Source organism: Dreissena polymorpha, unplaced genomic scaffold (genome assembly GCF_020536995.1).
Source record: "Dreissena polymorpha isolate Duluth1 unplaced genomic scaffold, UMN_Dpol_1.0 chrUn051, whole genome shotgun sequence".
Lineage (NCBI taxonomy): Eukaryota > Metazoa > Mollusca > Bivalvia > Myida > Dreissenidae > Dreissena > Dreissena polymorpha.
The window spans coordinates 99,488-118,484 of record NW_026273365.1 but is presented as its reverse complement, the minus strand read 5'-3'; the positions used below and the strand labels follow the sequence as shown (position 1 = coordinate 118,484).

At 35.7% G+C, this 18,997-nt stretch overlaps 2 protein-coding genes across 13 annotated transcripts in view; one reads left to right on the top strand and one right to left on the bottom strand.

The window, feature by feature from the left end:
* The window catches only part of LOC127863864 (uncharacterized), a 143,385-nt gene that overhangs the window by 81,260 nt on the left and 43,128 nt on the right, over nt 1-18,997 (bottom strand). The gene's annotated exons all lie outside the window — the stretch shown is intronic.
* LOC127863866 (uncharacterized) lies at nt 7-17,630 on the top strand. Of its 5 annotated transcripts, none has more exons than XM_052403553.1 (6): nt 7-134; nt 4,671-4,866; nt 6,146-6,293; nt 6,761-6,833; nt 8,152-8,273; nt 13,942-17,630. In XM_052403553.1, the coding sequence occupies exons 3-6, from the start codon at nt 6,194-6,196 to the stop codon at nt 13,989-13,991; spliced, it is 345 nt and encodes a 114-aa protein (XP_052259513.1). In that variant the 5' UTR covers nt 7-134; nt 4,671-4,866; nt 6,146-6,193; the 3' UTR covers nt 13,992-17,630. The 5 variants fall into 5 exon arrangements, 4 of the variants coding, with proteins under 4 accessions (XP_052259513.1, XP_052259514.1, XP_052259515.1 ...); XM_052403554.1 differs by having other exon boundaries at nt 34-150; XR_008041216.1 differs by lacking the exon at nt 7-134 and adding an exon at nt 233-1,955.

The window sequence follows — 18,997 nt, the reverse complement described above, 5'->3', positions numbered from 1 at the left end:
GGCGGAGTTAACACCGCACTACTTTTGAGAATACTCTTTGGCTGATTAATTTATTTGGAATACAGCGTTACCGACGAGAATAGTGTGTTGAAACATCGTCGTGTTTTATTGGGTGCATGCAAAGGATAACATCCGTAAGTTGCCATTCAGGTAAATTTAACATGTTTATGAAGTTTATTCATGATTTTCCTCAATTTGTCTTGAACGACGTCTGTTTAGTGAAGCGTACGGATTCGCTGCGCTGAACTGCACCCTTGTTTATGAAGAGTTGTCGTTCCTTGCTCTCACATACAATGAAATGTAACCGTCGTGCAAGAGATTGATGGAGTGCCAGAGCCGCCATAGCAAACGAGAGCGCCGATGGCGCTGAAAGCATAGTTGCAAGATACAGGGAAGATGCTGCTGAAGTAAATGTTTAGGTCAAAATATACTAAATAGTTTCCTTATATGTTTCGATGTAAAAGCGACAACTTTGAGCGAAAATAAATACAACATTTTGCACATAGAGACCCCCATAACCATACCTTTTCTTGACGGGCATTCTTAGCTGAATCGATTTAAGCAATAAAAAAGATTTGTCATGTTCAAACCAAAAACAAATTCGACTCAAATCAAAATCGACTGTTTTTGCGCCTTTTTCGGCCGTTTTCTAGTGGATTGTAACCTTTTGCAGTGCCATTTTTTACTTTAATCTCCAACTTTATCCTATTTCAGGGATTAAGTAGTGAACACCTATGCTTACCCTATCAATATCTCCAAACGATAAAACCAGAACAAAGTGTACAACATGCCTTCGAGGAAAATATGATGATTTGTTTAGAAAGTACAGCCCTTCATGACTCGATTATTTAGTATATTGTAGCCTTAACGATTGCTGACATCACGAGTCGCCCCCCTTGTTAACAAAATGCTCTATTTTTAGAAACGGGAATTCCAAATAGTGACGAATGTGAATGGTTACAAAATGACATAACTATGAAAATAAATACGTAGAATTACATTATTTCAGGCATACCATTATGCAACCATCCGTTTTCTTTTCCGACTTGATGCATTTACAGCTTTCCATTTAATAGTTTACAGACACAGCACTCGTCCAGAATTCACGCGAATCCAATAAATCCGATGCCACATTTAAACCGTTAACTCTACTCGTAACGTAAATTTCTGGCTCAAAGTAAATCATTTTAACTTCAATTAACACATCTCTTACTTTTAAACTCTACTTCATCAAATCCATAGAAAGGCACGTCAGAATCCATGTCATAAATCAGAAAACATTCATCGTACTCCGCCATTTTTTACACATTTTCAAAGAATAAAAGTGCTTTATGCCCCACTTCCTGCTGAGAATATGTTTTAATTTCTATTTATAATTAACCGATGAAATGTTACATATACTTTAACCAGGGCCTTATTAATTCAGTTATGTAAACATTTGACCTCTCACAGAACAGTAAACGAAGGAAATAGAAATTGGGATCCCATATAAATTAGGTGTGAGGTCACTATCAACAAGAACAGAATTGTTTTACGAACGAAATTTGTTTTAGGTTATAAGAAGATTTTTTGACATAAAACCGTCTTAGAAAAATTCACTAAAAACGGTGTCAGCAATATTCTTGGAAGAAAACGTTAGAAAAACGTTTCCCCCCAAAAAATTGTAAGAATTACCATATGCTAAATTAAATAGATATTTCGTCTGATTTTTGATCAGGTAAGGCTTCATAAAGGGTAACCGACCGATGTGGATTTTCAAAATGTGGTATATACCTTAAGCATAGGTGCAAGCACCTATGCTAAAAATCCGTTTATATGGACTTTAAATTTCACATGCCTCCCAGGAAGGCATAGATGCATGGTAACGAAATTAAAATAGGACATTTTAACGAATGGTTTATTCAAGAAAGGGCAAACAAACGCAAAACCCAAATTTGAAGAAATAAATTCATTCGGTACGTCAGTTAGACAGTATGCAGAGAATAAATTTGAAATTCAAATCAGTTATCAACGATTGCATTTGTATATATGAATAACCCAAGCACGCTGTCATACATCGAATTACTTAACCTGAATGTGCAGTTTCGTATTCCTTGAATAAATGCACAGTTATTTAAAGTTTTGAATGAGCTCTCTTGTTAAATCTTGTTGTGAAGTTTCACGCGAAATTATGCCTACTCGGATGTATTCGTTGTTTCATTACAAAATGTTTTTATCCTGCCTCTGTTGCAAACATTGACCTAATAAAGCAGGGTCGGTTAAATTACATTTGTAGTTGATCTCCGGCAGTACCTTTCGTGACCGCGATCTAACCGTAAGTATGTATTCCTACGCGCCGATTAACATGTTCTAATATTTTACCTTTAAAATTTATTGGGACGCATCATTAATGTTATATATATATATATATATATATATATATATATATATATATATATATATATAATCCTTCTTTAAATATATTACCGAACCAGCTTTCCGTATTTATCATTTTAATTTACTTGATTACGCAATTTATGACGTATCTAGTGTGACGTCATTTCTCAGACGAAACATAGTCTACTATCTAGTTTCTCTCGGGATTTTAGGGACAACAATTTTGACGTAGCAGGCTAGTTTTTAATAACAGTATTTTAAAAATATTTTTAAAGCATCGAACGACTCATTAACGTATTTCGGATCGTGTGTTTGTCATTCATAATTGTTAACTTCGATAAATGGATGTGTATATGGTTGTTACAATATTGCTATAAGCATTGGATTAAAGTTGTCATTGAGGTAGCCTAAATAAAATTGCGTTTTTGTTTTGCTGTTGCATTTTTTGTTCATTTTTTAAAAAGAAAAGTGTCACATTCTCGATTCATTATTTAAATTTCTTCTCATATTTTCATTTGGAAAGTATTAAAAGGAACAGTTTAATGTGAAAATATTTTTACATGACACAATCGGTTGTTATTTGGTCGTCAAGAATGCTGTGTACATGTAGAAGGCCCGACCAAAATATTTTTTTTTGTCAATAAATCATGTGTCTTTGATAAACTGTGTTAACGACATAATTTAACGTGAAGCAGGATAAATCAAATACATGGTTGGTGCCGAGATGGAGAATGTTTATCCGGTCTGGCCCTAAAAAGAAAGATAGGGCTCGCTAAACTCGCCCTATTTTCTTTTTCTAAGCCTCACCGGATAAACTTTCTCCATCTCGGCACCAACCATGTATTCTCTATATAATGCGGCTCCGCACCCGGTGTGCAGGTAAGAAACACCAAAGATAACATTTCCTTACAAAACGTGAGGTTGTATTTACAACAAAATGAAAACCAGACGTCGTTTAGGTCGTATTAGACAGGACAAAGATGGCGAGGCTTTTGAAACTGAACTGTTCTCAAATTTAAATAAAGATGAAAATCCAGAAAAAACTCAAAACACCAAATCATAATGGTATACCGTTAGAGACTATTTTCCGGACAGCACAGTATTAACCAAACGTTTTAAAATATTTGTATTTCGTATCCACTTTGGAATTGTGTTATTTTATTTTATTAAATTCTTGCTTTATTAAGGCAAGTTGCTGGTCATCAAAAATTGAAAATTGCTTAAAAGTTTTTGTTGGTAGTCTTTAACGCATGCGGCATATAATAGTTGCTCTTGAATGGTTTGAGCTTTTATGAGTACGTACATACAGCTCAAAGCAACCCGGAGGGTCAGTAGCCGGGAGTTGGATTATTGCAATTGCGGAAATAAAACTAATTGCTCAACAAAATAATTCAGTGCCCTGACAGTGTTACTAACACATTTAGTCTTAGATTGAACTGTATGTTTAATTGTTTATTGAACAAACTAAGTACATGTAGTCAGTATGACAGATAATATTTAATGATGCTTCTATGTTGATAGGGATTAGTGGACTGTTTTGTTAAAATTATAAGGTAACTTCAATTGTGAACTTTTTCAATAGGTCACGTTTCAACATTTTTCAACATCTTGCATACATTTTCTATTTGTAATCAAGATTCTGATAAACTTCTGTAAATTTTTATATACATGTAAAATGTCTTATTTAAATGAAATAAAGTTTTTAAGTCATTAATTTCGCTGTTTAAAAAATGTTCCAGAACATATCTCTCGGTGACGTAATTCCAGTGAAATAAGAAAACAATTCAACAACCACTAAACTTATGCAAACAATTCAAAATAAAATGATTTGCCTTTCAAAATGAATATAATTCCTGTGAAATTCTTGTCAAATTTGTTTATTGAGACCCTGTTTTGCCATGCAAGAGATGCTAGTGCCATGTGCACTTTAATAGCACTAATAGCAAACTGCGTAGGCAAATCTGAGACAACACTAGTCGGGCCAAAAACAAAAGGCCCGTTTCCTGTCGCCCCACCGTGTCTCCCGAATCAGCGCCAAGCATCAACTTTTTATTGGGGTCGCCAAAACAAGAAACAAAAAAAATGTTCATTTTCTTTCATATAAGATGTAATATCAAGCAAAGAAAGCATATATTTATACACGTATTTCTTATTATATGCTTTAGTAGCCTTCCATTCTAGTACCCGAAGAAGAAAAAAATCCCTACCTACCGACCCTGTTTTTTTTCCAAGGAGACCAGAAACGGACCTTTTTTTGTTTGGCCTCACATAAATCAAATAAGCACTAATTTCAGATGATTCTGATGAAGGGAACGATGCAGGTCAAGGTGAGCTAAATAGCGATGATGAGGCCCCGGATGATGTTGGTTTCCATGACAGCAAGATGTCGGTCTTGGCGGAGCTGCGGTCTGCCATGAGGCAGGTGGATAGGGGGAAGTCTGTGAAGAAAGAACAGCGGAGGAAACTGGACGCACAGTTCAAGGCAAAAAGGTGTGAGAACTTTGTTTAACCCTTTACCACTTAGATACGTATTTTTGCATATTTGTAGTTCCTTAAAAAGTAACATTAATTAAAGACCTTTCTTACTAAATTCAAGTTTTACGGGCATCATTTATAACCCTTAGATACTGATGAGCAGCGAATGGCATAAAACCTGAACAGACTTCGAGTTACTCATAGGCTGTTCTGGTTTTCTGCTGTTAGCACATAGCAATTTTCACTTTGCTTCTGATAGAGAAATGGTTAAATATATGTGTAAAAATGCTAATGAAGCATCGCCCCAGATTAACCTTTGCAGTTACTATAGGCTAATCAGGGACGACACTTTCCTCTTTTATGTAATTTTTATTTTAAAGGATGTCTCTCCTTAAAAAGTTTTCAGCATATGCAGAAAGTGTCGTCCCACTCAACCTGTGTGGTATGACACTTTTTGCACATGCAGTAAGTCCAGTTTTCCCAGATTGAAAAAGGTGTGGGATTGTTTTTTGTGTCCTAGTCTTAATAATATAAGATAAAATATGCAAATAAACAAAAATGAGGCTCAGTTTTAGTAGTTGCGCAATGAATATGAGGGTAAAGAAGAAATATTGACTGCTTTTTTTCATCTTTGTTTAAATCTATTAGTTTTATCTTTATGTTTTAGTCTTAAAGGGATCTTTTCACGCTTTGGTAAATTGACAAAATTGAAAAAAGTTGTTTCAGATTCGCAAATTTTCGTTTTAGTTATGATATTTGTGAGGAAAAAGTAATACTGAACATTTACCATGGTCTAATAGAGCCATTATATGCATCTTTTGACGATTTTAAAACCTAAAAATTATAAAGCGTTGCAACGCGAAACGATTGAATAATTTGGAGAGTTCTGTTTTTGTCGTTAAATTTTGTGAAACTACGAAGATTGCTTATATAAGGTATAAAATACGTCCAGCGTGTGTACTCGGCGGAATAGCTCAGTAGGCTAAAGCGTTTTTACTTCAGGACTCTGGCAGGACTCCAGGGGTCACTGGTTCGAAACCTGGTCCGGGCAATGTTCTTTTCCTTTTTTTAAGTTTATTCTTGATTTTTTACTGGAGCTTATACGATCCAATGTTTACATTTATCGATATAAAGCATTTAATGAATAAGTTAAAAAATGCCAAAATCTGTGAAAAGGCCCCTTTAAACAAGAGATGAAAAGTGGAACTGAACAAAATTAATACTCAGTTTTAGTAGTTGGGCTACATAAAAATGTAAATCTAAATAAAAATGGTAAAGTGCATTTTATGTGCAGGCAAAAAAACTGGAAGAACTTTCAAGTAAGAAATTGCCAGATGATTTCATGGCAACTTTGGATGAGGCAGTTATATCAAAACCCAAAGTAAAAAAAGGAGAAAAAAGGAAAAATAATAAACAGCAAAAACAAGACAGAAAGGAACCCGGTGAGTATTTAATGTGTTCTCATGGAAACAACTAATCAAAAGTAAAATAACTGTAAATTGGGATAATAAAAATAGTATTTTTTTTAGGAAATATGGACCATTGACATTATTCAAGTTTACAGTATTGTTCTGCTCCATTGGAGTTAAAAGCTGCCAATTTTAAAAATTATCTATTGAAACCTGTTGACAGTGACCTCCGGAAGCACAGACAGCCAGGGATTTCACTGGTTACTCATTCCTTAAATATCAATGCAAAACAGTGCAAAAACGACCATTTAATTTCTTAGTCGCTGTTTTCTTTGAAAATATAACTGGCTACTCATTTTTTTTGTGAGAACACTGCTGTTTAGCATGTAATGTTAGGATATCAAATACGGAACTAAATAGAAAATACATGTATAGACAAGCATTGAACATAATTATGTTTAAATATGAAACACATTGTTCCAATGGTGTTCCTTAAACAGATGTTGCTGCACCAAGTCCAGTGAAGAACTCTAGAGTCACTTTCACAGAGGACTTCATCTCTCTGACTGACCGGTAGGTGACTTCATCTCTTTGAGTGACCGGTAGGTGACTTCATCTCTCTAACTGACTGGTAGGTGACTTCATCTCTCTGACTGACCAGTAGGTGATTTCTTCTCTCTGACTGACTGGTAGGTGATTTCATCTCTCTGACTGACCGGTAGGTCCCTTCATCTCTCTGACTGACCGGTATGTGACTTCATCTCTCTGACTGACCGGCAGGTGACTTCATCTCTCTAACTGACCAGTTGGTGACTTCATCTCTCTGACTGACCGGTAGGTGACTTCATCTCTCTGACTGACCGGTAGGTGACTTCATTTCTCTGACTGACCGGTAGGTGACTTCATCTCTCTGACTGACTGGTAGGTGACTTTATCTCTTTAAATGCAAGAAGAATGTATAAATTAGTTGGTAGAATTGAAATAATGTCAGGCCAAGTGTTGGTTTGGGATGGTAACAAAAGTTTGTCATTCCAATACTTTTTATCAACCCAATTGGGGCATTTCCCTCATGGTTTAATTCCTCTGGCATTTAAATTCCAAACTGTTTGCTATTTCTGCAATAACCAACACTTTACCGGAAATTATTTCTTGAATACACTGATAAAAAAAGAAGTATGCAAAGGAAATGTAAAGGAATAAGGACGATTGTTCAATAAAGATAATGTTTGTATAAATGGACTATACTGTGGCTTTTTTTCTTGTTTACTGAAAAGGGTCTGGCCTGGCTTCCCAAATTGGTGCGAAAATTATCAGCAAAACTGACAAAGGAAAAAATTCCCTAAGTAAGCTTGACATTTGGGGAAAATTGCATAATTTTAAAGAAATTCTCTTTGGGGAAGGGGCCTTTCTCTTAGGGGAAGGGGCCTTTCTCTTAGAGGAAGGGGCCTTTATAAGGCCCTTGCTTAAACAGGAAAAAAAAGCAATGGTTAAGCTGCCCTATTGAAGTTTGTTTTACTTCATCTTTATCAAACAGTCTCTGAATATACGACCAAGGTCATGCAAAAATTGGTCTTATGGCATATTCAGCCAACGTAACTCCTGTCTGCTATAAAGTCATGCAACATTTTTAGGTCTCATAAGCAAGAAGTACTTTTATTTGAGACCACTATTATATCACTAAGTTTGCTAACAAGGTTAACTCTTTCAGTGCTGGAACCGAATTTTGAAGGCCTTTGCAATCAGTTTGGATCCAGATGAGACGCCACATAATGTATCCTAACTGTTTGCTATTCTGATAGTATTCTTTGAAAAAAAATCGAAGAAATTCAGCAGACGACAATTTTCCCAGCATGCAAAGGGTCAACAGTTGTTCTTGTATCCATGTTTTCAGCGTCAGTGGTGTAGAAGTGGCAGAACTCAAGAAGCCTGAAACAGACAGTCGCACACTGAGTCAGGCTGCTGCAGCATTCCGTCAGAGCAGACTGTATGGTTCTCACATACCCAGAGAGTCAAGTAAGTGAAACAGACAGTCGCACACTGAGTCAAGTTGCTGCAGCATTCTGTCAGAGCAGACTGTATGGGTCTCACATACCCAGAGAGTCAAGTAAGTCTGACACAGACAGTCGCACACTGAGTCAGGCTGCTGCAGCATTCAGTAAGAGCAGACTGTATGGTTTTCACATACCCAGAGAGTCCAGTAAGTGACACAGACAGTCGCACACTGAGTCAGGCTGCTGCAGCATTCTGTCAGAGCAGACTGTATGGGTCTCACATACCCAGAGAGTCAAGTAAGTCTGACACAGACAGTCGCACACTGAGTCAGGCAGCAGCAGTATTCCGTCAGAGCAGACTGTATGGTTCTCACATACCCAGAGAGTCTAGTAAGTCTGACACAGACAGTCGCACATTCAGTCAGGCTGCAGCAGCATTCCGTCAGAGCAGACTGTATGGGTCTCACATACCCAGAGAGTCTAGTAAGATGTGAACACCATAGTAAACTACATATCTGGGAAAACAGGGCTTAATGCATGTGATTTAAGTATCAGCCCAGATTAGCCTGTGCAGTCCAGACATGCTAATCTGAGATGACACTCTCCGTGCTGGCTGAATTCTTGTTTTGAAAAAGGCGCCCTTTACATGAAAAAATTTCCTAGGAGAGGAAATAGGCGTTCCTGATGAACTTATGTGCACTGCACAGGCTGAGATAGAATGATGCTATACTGCACAGGCTGATATAGAACGATGTTATACTGCACAGGCTGATATAGAGCGATGCTATACTGCACAGGCTGATATAGAACAATGCTATACTGCACAGGCTGATATAGAACGATGCTATACTGCACAGGCTGATATAGAACGATGCTATACACACATGCATTAAGCAATGTTTTCTTAGAGTGAAACTCAATAGTGAATTATCATTATAAAGTATGTCAGGAGGTATACCTGTAGGAGCAGCTGAGATTGTGTGGAAAACTGCGAAAAAGGCCGTAAATATGTCAAGCAATTTATGAACATTCTGGTAATGTATCAAACATGTTAGAACTAATCCAAATTGAAAAAGAAATTTCTTTTTTTAAATAAAACATCAACAACAAAATATTACAATTGTCATATTAATGAGGATAAACAGAATATTCCTCTTTAAATGATTAAAAAGGGGTGAAAACTTGCAACTTTTAATCGTTTGCTGGCCAGTTATTACACTCATTCTCAATGGGTCAAATTTACTTCATTTTCACAACATGCTCAGTGGCATAAGGCTTCTGCAACCTTAAGCACAACAAACACCTATCTTTTTATGCTCCCCATATATATATATGGGGAGCATAAAGTTGCCAGTTTGTCCTTCCGTACTTCAGCACTTCCATACGGATTTTTTGTTTACAGTTTCTCATAGCACCATCAATACTTTACCGATCTCTTTTATATTTGGCATGTAGATACCTTGCATGGACCTCTAACTTTTGATGACGTTTGAGGTCACTGGGGTCAAGGTCAAGGTCATCAAGGCTAAAAATAGATTTTTCCGTCACACTTTTGTTACAGTTTCTCATAACACCTTCAATTACAATACCGATCTCTTTCATATTTGGCATATAGGTACCTTGCATGGACCTCTACCTTTTGAAGACGTTTGAGGTCACTGGGGTTAAGGTCACCAAGGCTAATAATAGACTTTTGTTACAGTTTCTCATAGCACCTTCAATACCTTACCAATCTCTTTTATATTTTGCATGTAGATACCTTGCATGGACCTCTACCTTTTGATGACGTTTGAGGTCACTGGGGTCAAGGTCACAAAGGCTAATTATAGATTTTTCCGTCACACTTTTGTTACAGTTTCTCATAGCACCTTCAATACTTTACCGATCTCTTTCATATTTGGCATGTAGGTGCCTTGCATGGACCTCTACCTTTTGATGACATTTGAGGTTACTTGGGTCAAGGTCACCAAGGCTAATAATAGATTTTTCCGTCACACTTTTGTTACAGTTTCTTATACCACCTTCAATACTCTTTCATATTTGGCATATATATACATGTACCTTGCATGGACCTGTACGTATTGATGAGGTTGAGGTCACTGGGGTCAAGGTCACCAAGGCTAATAGTAGATTTTCTCAAGGTCACACTTTCGTTACAGTTTGTCATATGGCCTTCAATATTTGACGGATCTCTTATATATTTGGCATGTAGGTACCTTGCATGGACCTCTACCTTTTAATGAGGTTTGAGGTCACTGGGGTCAAGGTCACTGAGGCTAATATTAGATTTTCTCAAGGTCTCACTTTTTTCCACACAATTAACCCATATATCAACAAAGCATCATTGGGGAGCACCCATCAGTTTTACTGATATCCTTGTTTCTGAATAAAAAGTGTTTTTTTTATTTGTTGTTTCACCAGAATTTCTTATTCATTATGTAATAAATTAGATTTGTGTGCCCTCTTTAAAGAAGGCAGCCTACAACAAAGCGAGTTTCTTCCTTAAAAGTTACTGTCTCAGCCATAATTTTGCCATGTATGGATTTTAAGATATTTGATCAAAAATGTTAACCATGGTTAGATGATGCGTTTCGTGTATCAGCAGTATCCTTACTTCAAAGGTCAAGGTCACGGTAGCAGACATTACCAAAACGGGTTAAACTGGCCGAAATTTTACTTAAAATTGTTTTCTCATGTATTTTTATGCTCCCCAAAAGTTTATTCTGGGGGGAGCATAAAGTCGCTGTTTCGTCTGTCCCCGCGTGTGTGTGTGCGTCTGTCTGTCCGTCCGTGCACAATATTTGTCCGAGCTATTTCACAGCAACTAATGACCGTAATTCAATGAAACTTTATGGAAAGCCTCACTACCAAGAGGAGATGTGCATATTATCAGCCGGTTCTGGTCGTATGATTTTTCACAGAGTTATGGCCCTTTGAAATTTTCCATTAACTGTACATATAGTGCAATTCTTGTCCTGGCTATATCTCAGCAACTAATGACTGGAATTCAATGAAACTTTATGGGAAGCTTTACTACCAAAAGGAGATGTGCATATCATTAGCCGGTTCTGGTCGTATGATTTTTCACAGAGTTTTGGCCCTTTGAAATTTTCCATTAACTGTACATATAGTGCAATTCTTGTCCGGGCTATTTCTCAGCAACTAATGACCAGAATTCAATACAACTTTATGGGAAGCTTCACTACCAAGAGGACATGTGCATATTATCAGCCGGTTCTGGTCGGATGATTTTTCACAGAGATATGGCCGTTTGAAATTTTCTATAAACTGTACATATAGTGCAATTCTTGTCCTGGCTATTTCTCCTCAACTACTGACTGGAATTCAATGAAGCTTTATGGGAAGCTTAACTACCTTGAGGAGATGCGCATGTTATTTGTGGGTTCTGGTTAGATGATTTTTAAGTTGCTTTTAAACCATCCATCGTATTATTTTGTCCAAAGTTATGCTCCACAAGACGTTTCCTTTTATCTGAATATATAGTGCAATATTGTGACAAAAAAAAACAACTTTGGGGAGCATCACCCGTTTCCTACAGTTTCTTGTTGGGTTTTAAAATAATTTTGCACAAATGTAAACCATTATAAGACAGTGTATTGCTTGTAACCCTTCGTTTCTGTACCTCAAAGGTCAAGGTTACACTTTGAGATCAAAGGTCAGGTGTGAAAATTCCTGTCTATGCCATAACTTTGCAAAGTATTGATATTGTTTAATATCTTAGGGCAAATGTAAACTATCATAAGAAAAAGTGTTGCATGTAATGATGTTGTAACACCCGCCTTCCTCCCTCCAAGATGAATGTAACACTTGGGGGTTCAAGGTCTAATGTGAAGATGTCTGTCTCAGTTTATAGCTGTGTCATATATTGATATTTTTTTAATAACTTAGAATAAATCAACCGTTCTCTGTGAAATGGGGGGTTTAATGCATGTGCGTAAAGTGTTGTCCCAGATTAGCCTCTGCACTCTGCACAGGCTAATCAGGGATAACACTTTCCGCTTTTATGGTATTTTACATCTACAGAAAGTCACTTCTGATAAAAAAAATCAGGTTAGGGGGAACGTGTCCTTAATGATTAGCCTGTGGGGACTGCACATGCTAATCTGGAACGAAACTTTACGGACATGCATTAAACCCCTTTTTCTCACAGCACAACTCAAATTTAAACCATCAAAGACAGCATTGCATGTGTAGCATCCATCTCCTAACCTTAAAAGAACACAAAGTGGAATGTGGTTGTATCTTTGTCCTATTGAAACATGTTATGTTTATTCATTATATTGAAAAATTATTATGCCCCCCTTCGAAGAAGAGGGGGTATATTGCTTTGATCATGTCGGTCGGTCTGTCGGTCCGTCCACCAGATGGTTTCCGGATGATAACTCAAGAACGCTTAGGCCTAGGATCATGAAACTTCATAGGAACATTGATCATGACTCGCAGATGACCCCTATTGATTTTGAGGTCACTTGGTCAAAGGTCAAGGTCACAGGTGAAGGTCACAGATACTGGAAATAGGCATTTTAAGGATTTAGCATGGTTCAAACAAGGGAAAGAACTTCCGTTTATGCTTGTTTTTTTTGTTACAGCATTTGCCTCCCTTGTAAATTTTAACACTTTTTTTATTTTTAGTATTATATTGAAGGATATTGTGTTCAATGACGCTTAAATGACAGTGTTGTGTGAGAATTTAAATTAATGATAATGATAAGTGAATTTTATTGAGCCTCTCTCTGGGAAAACGATGCTAAATGCGTGTGTGTGAAGTGTTGTCTCATAAAGCCTGTGAAGTCTGCATATCCCTTTACCACTTAGATACGCCTTTACCCCTTAGATACGTATTTTGCAGCATTTGTAGTCCCTTAGAAAGTTCACTTTAATTAAAAACCTTTCTTACTAAATTCAAGTTTGAAAGGCTTCATTTCCGACCCTTAGTTACTGATGAGTAGCAAACAGCAGAAAACCTGAAATACTTCGAGTTACTCGCAGGCTGTTCTGGTTTTATGCTGATTACACATAGCCATTTTCACTTTGCTTATTATGGGGGAAAGGAATATGACCTTCAGAGCAAACACTTTTTGCATATTGTGGATTTTTGTCTAGAAGAGACTTCATTTGAACAAAAAATTCCATAAAAGTGTAAAGTGTCGTCCTTGATTAACCTTTGCAGACTGCACATGCTTATCTGAGATGACACTTTACACACATGCATTAAGCTCCATTTTCCCGTAGCACACAGGCTTTTAGCCCCATTTTTTTCCTTTAGCACACATGCATTAAGCCCCATTTTCCCTTAGCACACATGCATTAAGCCCTATTTTCCCTTAGCACACATGCATTAAGCCCCATTTTCCCTTAGCACACATGCCTTAAGCCCCATTTTCCCTTAGCACACATGCATTAAGCCCCATTTTCCCTTAGCACACATGCATTAAGCCACATTTTCCCTTAGCACACATGCCTTAAGCCCTATTTTCCCTTAGCACACATGCATTAGGTCCCATTTTCCCTTAGCACACATGCATTAAGCCCCATTTTTTCCTTTACCACACATGCATTAAGCCCCATTTCCCCTTAGCACACATGCATAAATCCCCATTTTCCCTTAGCACACATGCATTAAGCCCCATATTCCCTTAGCAGGGCTCAATGATTTGAATGTGTTTCAGATAAGGATAGACTTGGGAAAGCAGAGAAGAGAAAGTTCAATAGAAAATGAAGATACTGCAGAGCTACCAAACTTGGGCCTTGTGGTGATGGAGTTTGAGTCGAGTTCTGGGAAAACTGGGCTTAATGCATGTGCATAAAGTCAGGGCTATAGATGACTTTGGGGGGATCTTGGGTAATTCACACCCTGTTTTTGACAACAATAGAGTTTTTGTAAATTCAATAGTTTTAGCAAAAATGTTCACCCCCTACTTTTGAGCTTAATTGGGTTTTTCAACCCCGTTTTTTTTAAACTCAATTGGATAATTTAGGGAATGACATATTTGATATAATAAAAATCTACAAAGGTTACTATATTATTTATACAAATGGAATTCAAAAAGGTATGTGTACACAACAACAAACAATTACTGAATTTCTTATCAAAGTTCATTTATTTTTGCATTGAATAAGACCAAGTTGTTGAAAATCGCTGCACAATTGATGAAGTTATGGCTGTTCAAAGCGATGCACCCCGTTTTCGGGTCATTTTGAGTTGAATAACTTGAAAATAAAAGTACAGATCGGACGGGTCAACAAATAATTACAATAATGCCCCAAAGACTGATAACCGCTGGAAAGACTGCCTTCTTTTCTTCATAGGACGGCATATAAACTATCCGGTACACTTTTGTACGGAAAATGACCAGTCTAAAAAATACGTCCAGTGTTCGTAAGAATTGCGTTTTGTGACGCATGTTTTTTTACGGGAATTACGTTATTAAATGTGTATTTGTGTTTTTCTATGCTTTATTTTGAATTTAATAACGTTTTTTGTTATTTTAATTGCGTAATAACGCAAATACGCTTGTTATATATAGCCCTGATAAAGTGTACCAGATTAGACTGTTCACAGGCTAATCAGGGACGACACTTTCTGTATATTCTGGATTTTAGTTTAGGAGACATCCTTTCAACAAAACCATCCATGCAAGCTTGCTAAGCTGTGAATACTGCAAAGTCTAATGTACGATGACACTTTACTCACATGCATTTAGCCCCGTTTTCCCAGAGCAAGGCTTGTTTGGACAGCAGACAACTGCAAGGGTTCCAGAAACATGTGCTCCAACTAGTTCCCAGAATATCCCTCAGTGCAAGAACTGTTGAAGTTATGAGATAGAAGTTGGAAAGTACTTGAGCAGTTGTTTATTATTTGAAGGTTGAAGTTATGAGTTAGAAGTTGCAAAGTACTTGAGCAGTTGTTTATTATTTGAAGCAGCAAACTGTTGGAACTCATCTGAAATTTTGATAATTAAAGATAATGGCCAATATTAGTTGAACAATTAACAAATATATGCTAAGATTATGGTGAATATGTATAAACATACATTTTGAATGTATAATTGTACTTACATTTACAATTAATAACTATACTGGTATGTCACTCATCAAAATAAGCAGTAAGACTAGGCTTGCCCATTTTCTGATATTATTATGTACTTTGAACCTACAAAATGTTAGACGTTGATATGAACCGAAGATTCTGGGCAAACCTGATGCCAAGTATACACATGCATTGCTTGCAGACTCATGCAGTGCTTATTTTGATCACTGATTAAATTGTATACCTTCTCAAGAATTTTGTTAAAAAATTGTGCAACACTTTTTTAACAGTTTGTAAAAGAAAGTGACAGTATATCAAGTTATAACTATGTAGAGTTTATAACATAACATAACATAAATTTATTCTGGCATAAAATAGCACAATGCATACTTATAGCCAACAATACAATTATAGCGTGAAAAGTGATAGGAACATGAAATATTATAAACATTAATCTGAGAAAGATTAACAGAGATGTAAGTGCCGTGCAAATAGAATGTGCATGGTAAATATTATATTTATTCACAACAATAACAACAACATTTATTTGATAGTAGGTCACTTTGAACTTCAAGTAGAGTTTATGCGTTATTAAGTACTGTGGAATAATGAGATGAAAGTGTATGAAATGTGCTTTACATGAATTACATTTCTTTAATTCATAGGAAGTATAATTCGTCTGTAAAAAATTGATAATATAATGAATAACCTCAAAAATATATGTTCAAAAATAATATTTATTGTAAGTTTATTGAAATTGTGTGTGTATTTTCTGTTTCTGTAATGGGAGAACATAATCAATGGATATTCTTGTTAAGATTTATTAAAATTTCCTTTAAATCTATTTAGTAGAATACATGAATATTTGAATTAAGGTTTTTACGTGATTTTACTCCTTTGAATAACTTCAAATTTTTGTTAATTTAAATTTGTATTGTTTTCATTTTTTTGCAAATCAGTAGAAAGTTTATGATTCTTATTTTCAATAAGTATAATTGATAGCCTATGTAAAGTATTTATGGTGTATTTAATATCATTTTTCAGAAATTTAGCCAGATAAAATATCTGTCTTTTGTTCTAATTTGACTGTCAATAAACACGTTGTTCACACTTTCTAAATGTTTTAAAATAATATAATTAGATATGTCTTTAATTTTGCCTTGATGGTTTTAATTAAAGTGTGTTTGGTACTTTGAAGTAACAAACTGTGGAGAAGGTATGTTAAGTGGTGATAATAAAAGACACTTTACACTCGCTCTATTGATGTTGAGCTGATTCTAAGTATAAATATCGTAGATTTATCAAATCATATTTATAGTCTATTGCATGTTACTGCATAGTGTGTGTAAACTGTTAAATTTGTGCAATAAGTAGGTTGTGTTCATTGATTTACACATAGATTACAAACCGGTGTTTGGATAATTGGAATTACCACAGAAATGGTAAGGTATTTTTCCAGTACTTGCTATTTTTTTATCCTATATGTTAGTGTTTGTTGGTGAATTTGGGAGCAAATGTCTGGAAAGCGACACAATTTGCAAATATTTAATTATAGATGTTTCATTGTCCGTAGGTGATTTGGAGATTTCTTCTCACCCGCACCCCTTAAAGGAGGTTATTCTTACTCCCCCTTGCCCATGTTTTGTGATTTTATTTTGTTACTCACTTTATAGCTGCTATTGAAACATTTCTCGACAAGTGACCGTTTAAACCCAGATAAAGTGGTGTTCTGCCAACCAAACATCGATTAACTTATAGTTTATTAATAGATCTTTGCGGTGTGCGGTAAAAATGCCAGAAGTAAAAATGCCAGAGGTAAAAATACCAGATGTAAAAATGCCAGAGGTAAAAATGCCAGATGTAAAGTGGTAAAAATGCCATAGGTAAAAATGCCAGATGTTAAAAAAGTAAAATAGAGTTTTGAGCAATATTCATAAGGATATTGAGTATTGTAGGGGTTAACTCAAAACTCTGTTTTACTATATTATATAACATCTGGCATTTTTACCACTTTGCATCTGGCATTTTTACCTACATTCATCTTTGCTCAAGTGCATTTAGTCTAGTTAGTTGGTGTAGTGTAGATCACTTCTTATTGTCATTTTGTTCCCAACAGGATTAGCCACATATTGACAATCATAGTCATACCCCTTAAAGTTTTGGTTGAAAAAGTTGGATATTAGAATGTGACAAATATGGTTGCTAAACTCGCGTTTCATTGTATAACCACGAATTAAAACGAAAGAATATTAACGAATTAGACTCATATTCAAATAAAACATTTGAATCGAATAATCGTGTTTTTGCAAATAAAGTACAAAGTCGCATGTTTGGTTTAGTGCAGACGACTTACGTGGCATTCACAGCTAGCGTATCGCAATAGACACCCATACTTACGTTAACTTCTTATGCCAAATCATTTTAATTGCTTTATACATATATTCAATCCATGGTTATCTCATCAGAATCATTTTTTAATGAAAATGAATAAATTACATTTGTTTGCATCTATTTATTTTGGTCCGAGAGCGATCATTTCAAACTAGCTACACGCTTTACAAAAATATACAATTTCGATTTTAACTATTATGAAGTTGAAGCAAGTAACAATGATAACCTCTCGTGTTTAGAATTATTTCACACGCTTGAGAGATAAAGGGACGACAATATGCAAATACGGTGATATATTAATTGGAAAAATTCTTTATGAAAATTAAATGTTTTCATCGACAAATGACGAACATAATTCAAGATTTAAAAAAAGATAACTATCTTTTTTTCCCAAGATTCACATAAGATATGAGTTATTGCTGTAAATGTGACTAACGGAACAGTACTCCTGAACGTTCGTAAGCTCCGACTTTTAAAAGTCGATGCTTGGAATATATATTCAAATAATCAAAAACTAATATTCGAATATCATTTCAGCATTTCTTCCCATTCTAGCAAAATATATAAATAGTCACGTGAGCGGGGTACTATACATAGTAGTGGTTTTTCACCTTTTGTTATGTTTTATAAGTAGTTGTTGATGTAGTATTTAACTCGCCATATAGTCCTTGCTAACCTATACTACTCGCCGAAAGTAGGCCTCCGCGTCATGCTCTTGATAAGGTTTTCAATAAAAACTATATTTTGGGTTAGTTTGTGTGGTCGGTGAACAAGCTACCTAAATCCGACAATTCATCCCTTTTTTACTATGAAAAGGAATTTTCTTCACAGATTTTGGCATGTACTAGAGTTTGTCATGAAATGCTTTTAATTGATGAATACAAACATTGGAATAGCTCGATAAAAAACAAGAATAACAATTAAAGAAAGAAAACAAAGTAATCGTAAACTTTGCGCGAACCACTGACCCTTTGAGTAAAAAGGTCTAGCACTTAAACCATCCATGCTCATACAGAAACGGAGCATTTTTTACTTTATATAAGCAATCCTCGTAGCGTCACGAAATATAACGATAACAACAAAACTCTCCAAATTATTCAATCGTTGTAACGCTTAATAATTTTAAGTTTTTTTAATCGTAAACAGATGCATATAATAAAAATATAGATATTTTAGAGCATGGTAAATATGCAGTATTACTGTTACCTCGAAAATATAACTACAACGAAAATTTGTGAATAACACTGTTCACTGAGTCTTTATGAAGTCTCACGGACCAAGACCTTTAGCATTGAGCTGCTCCA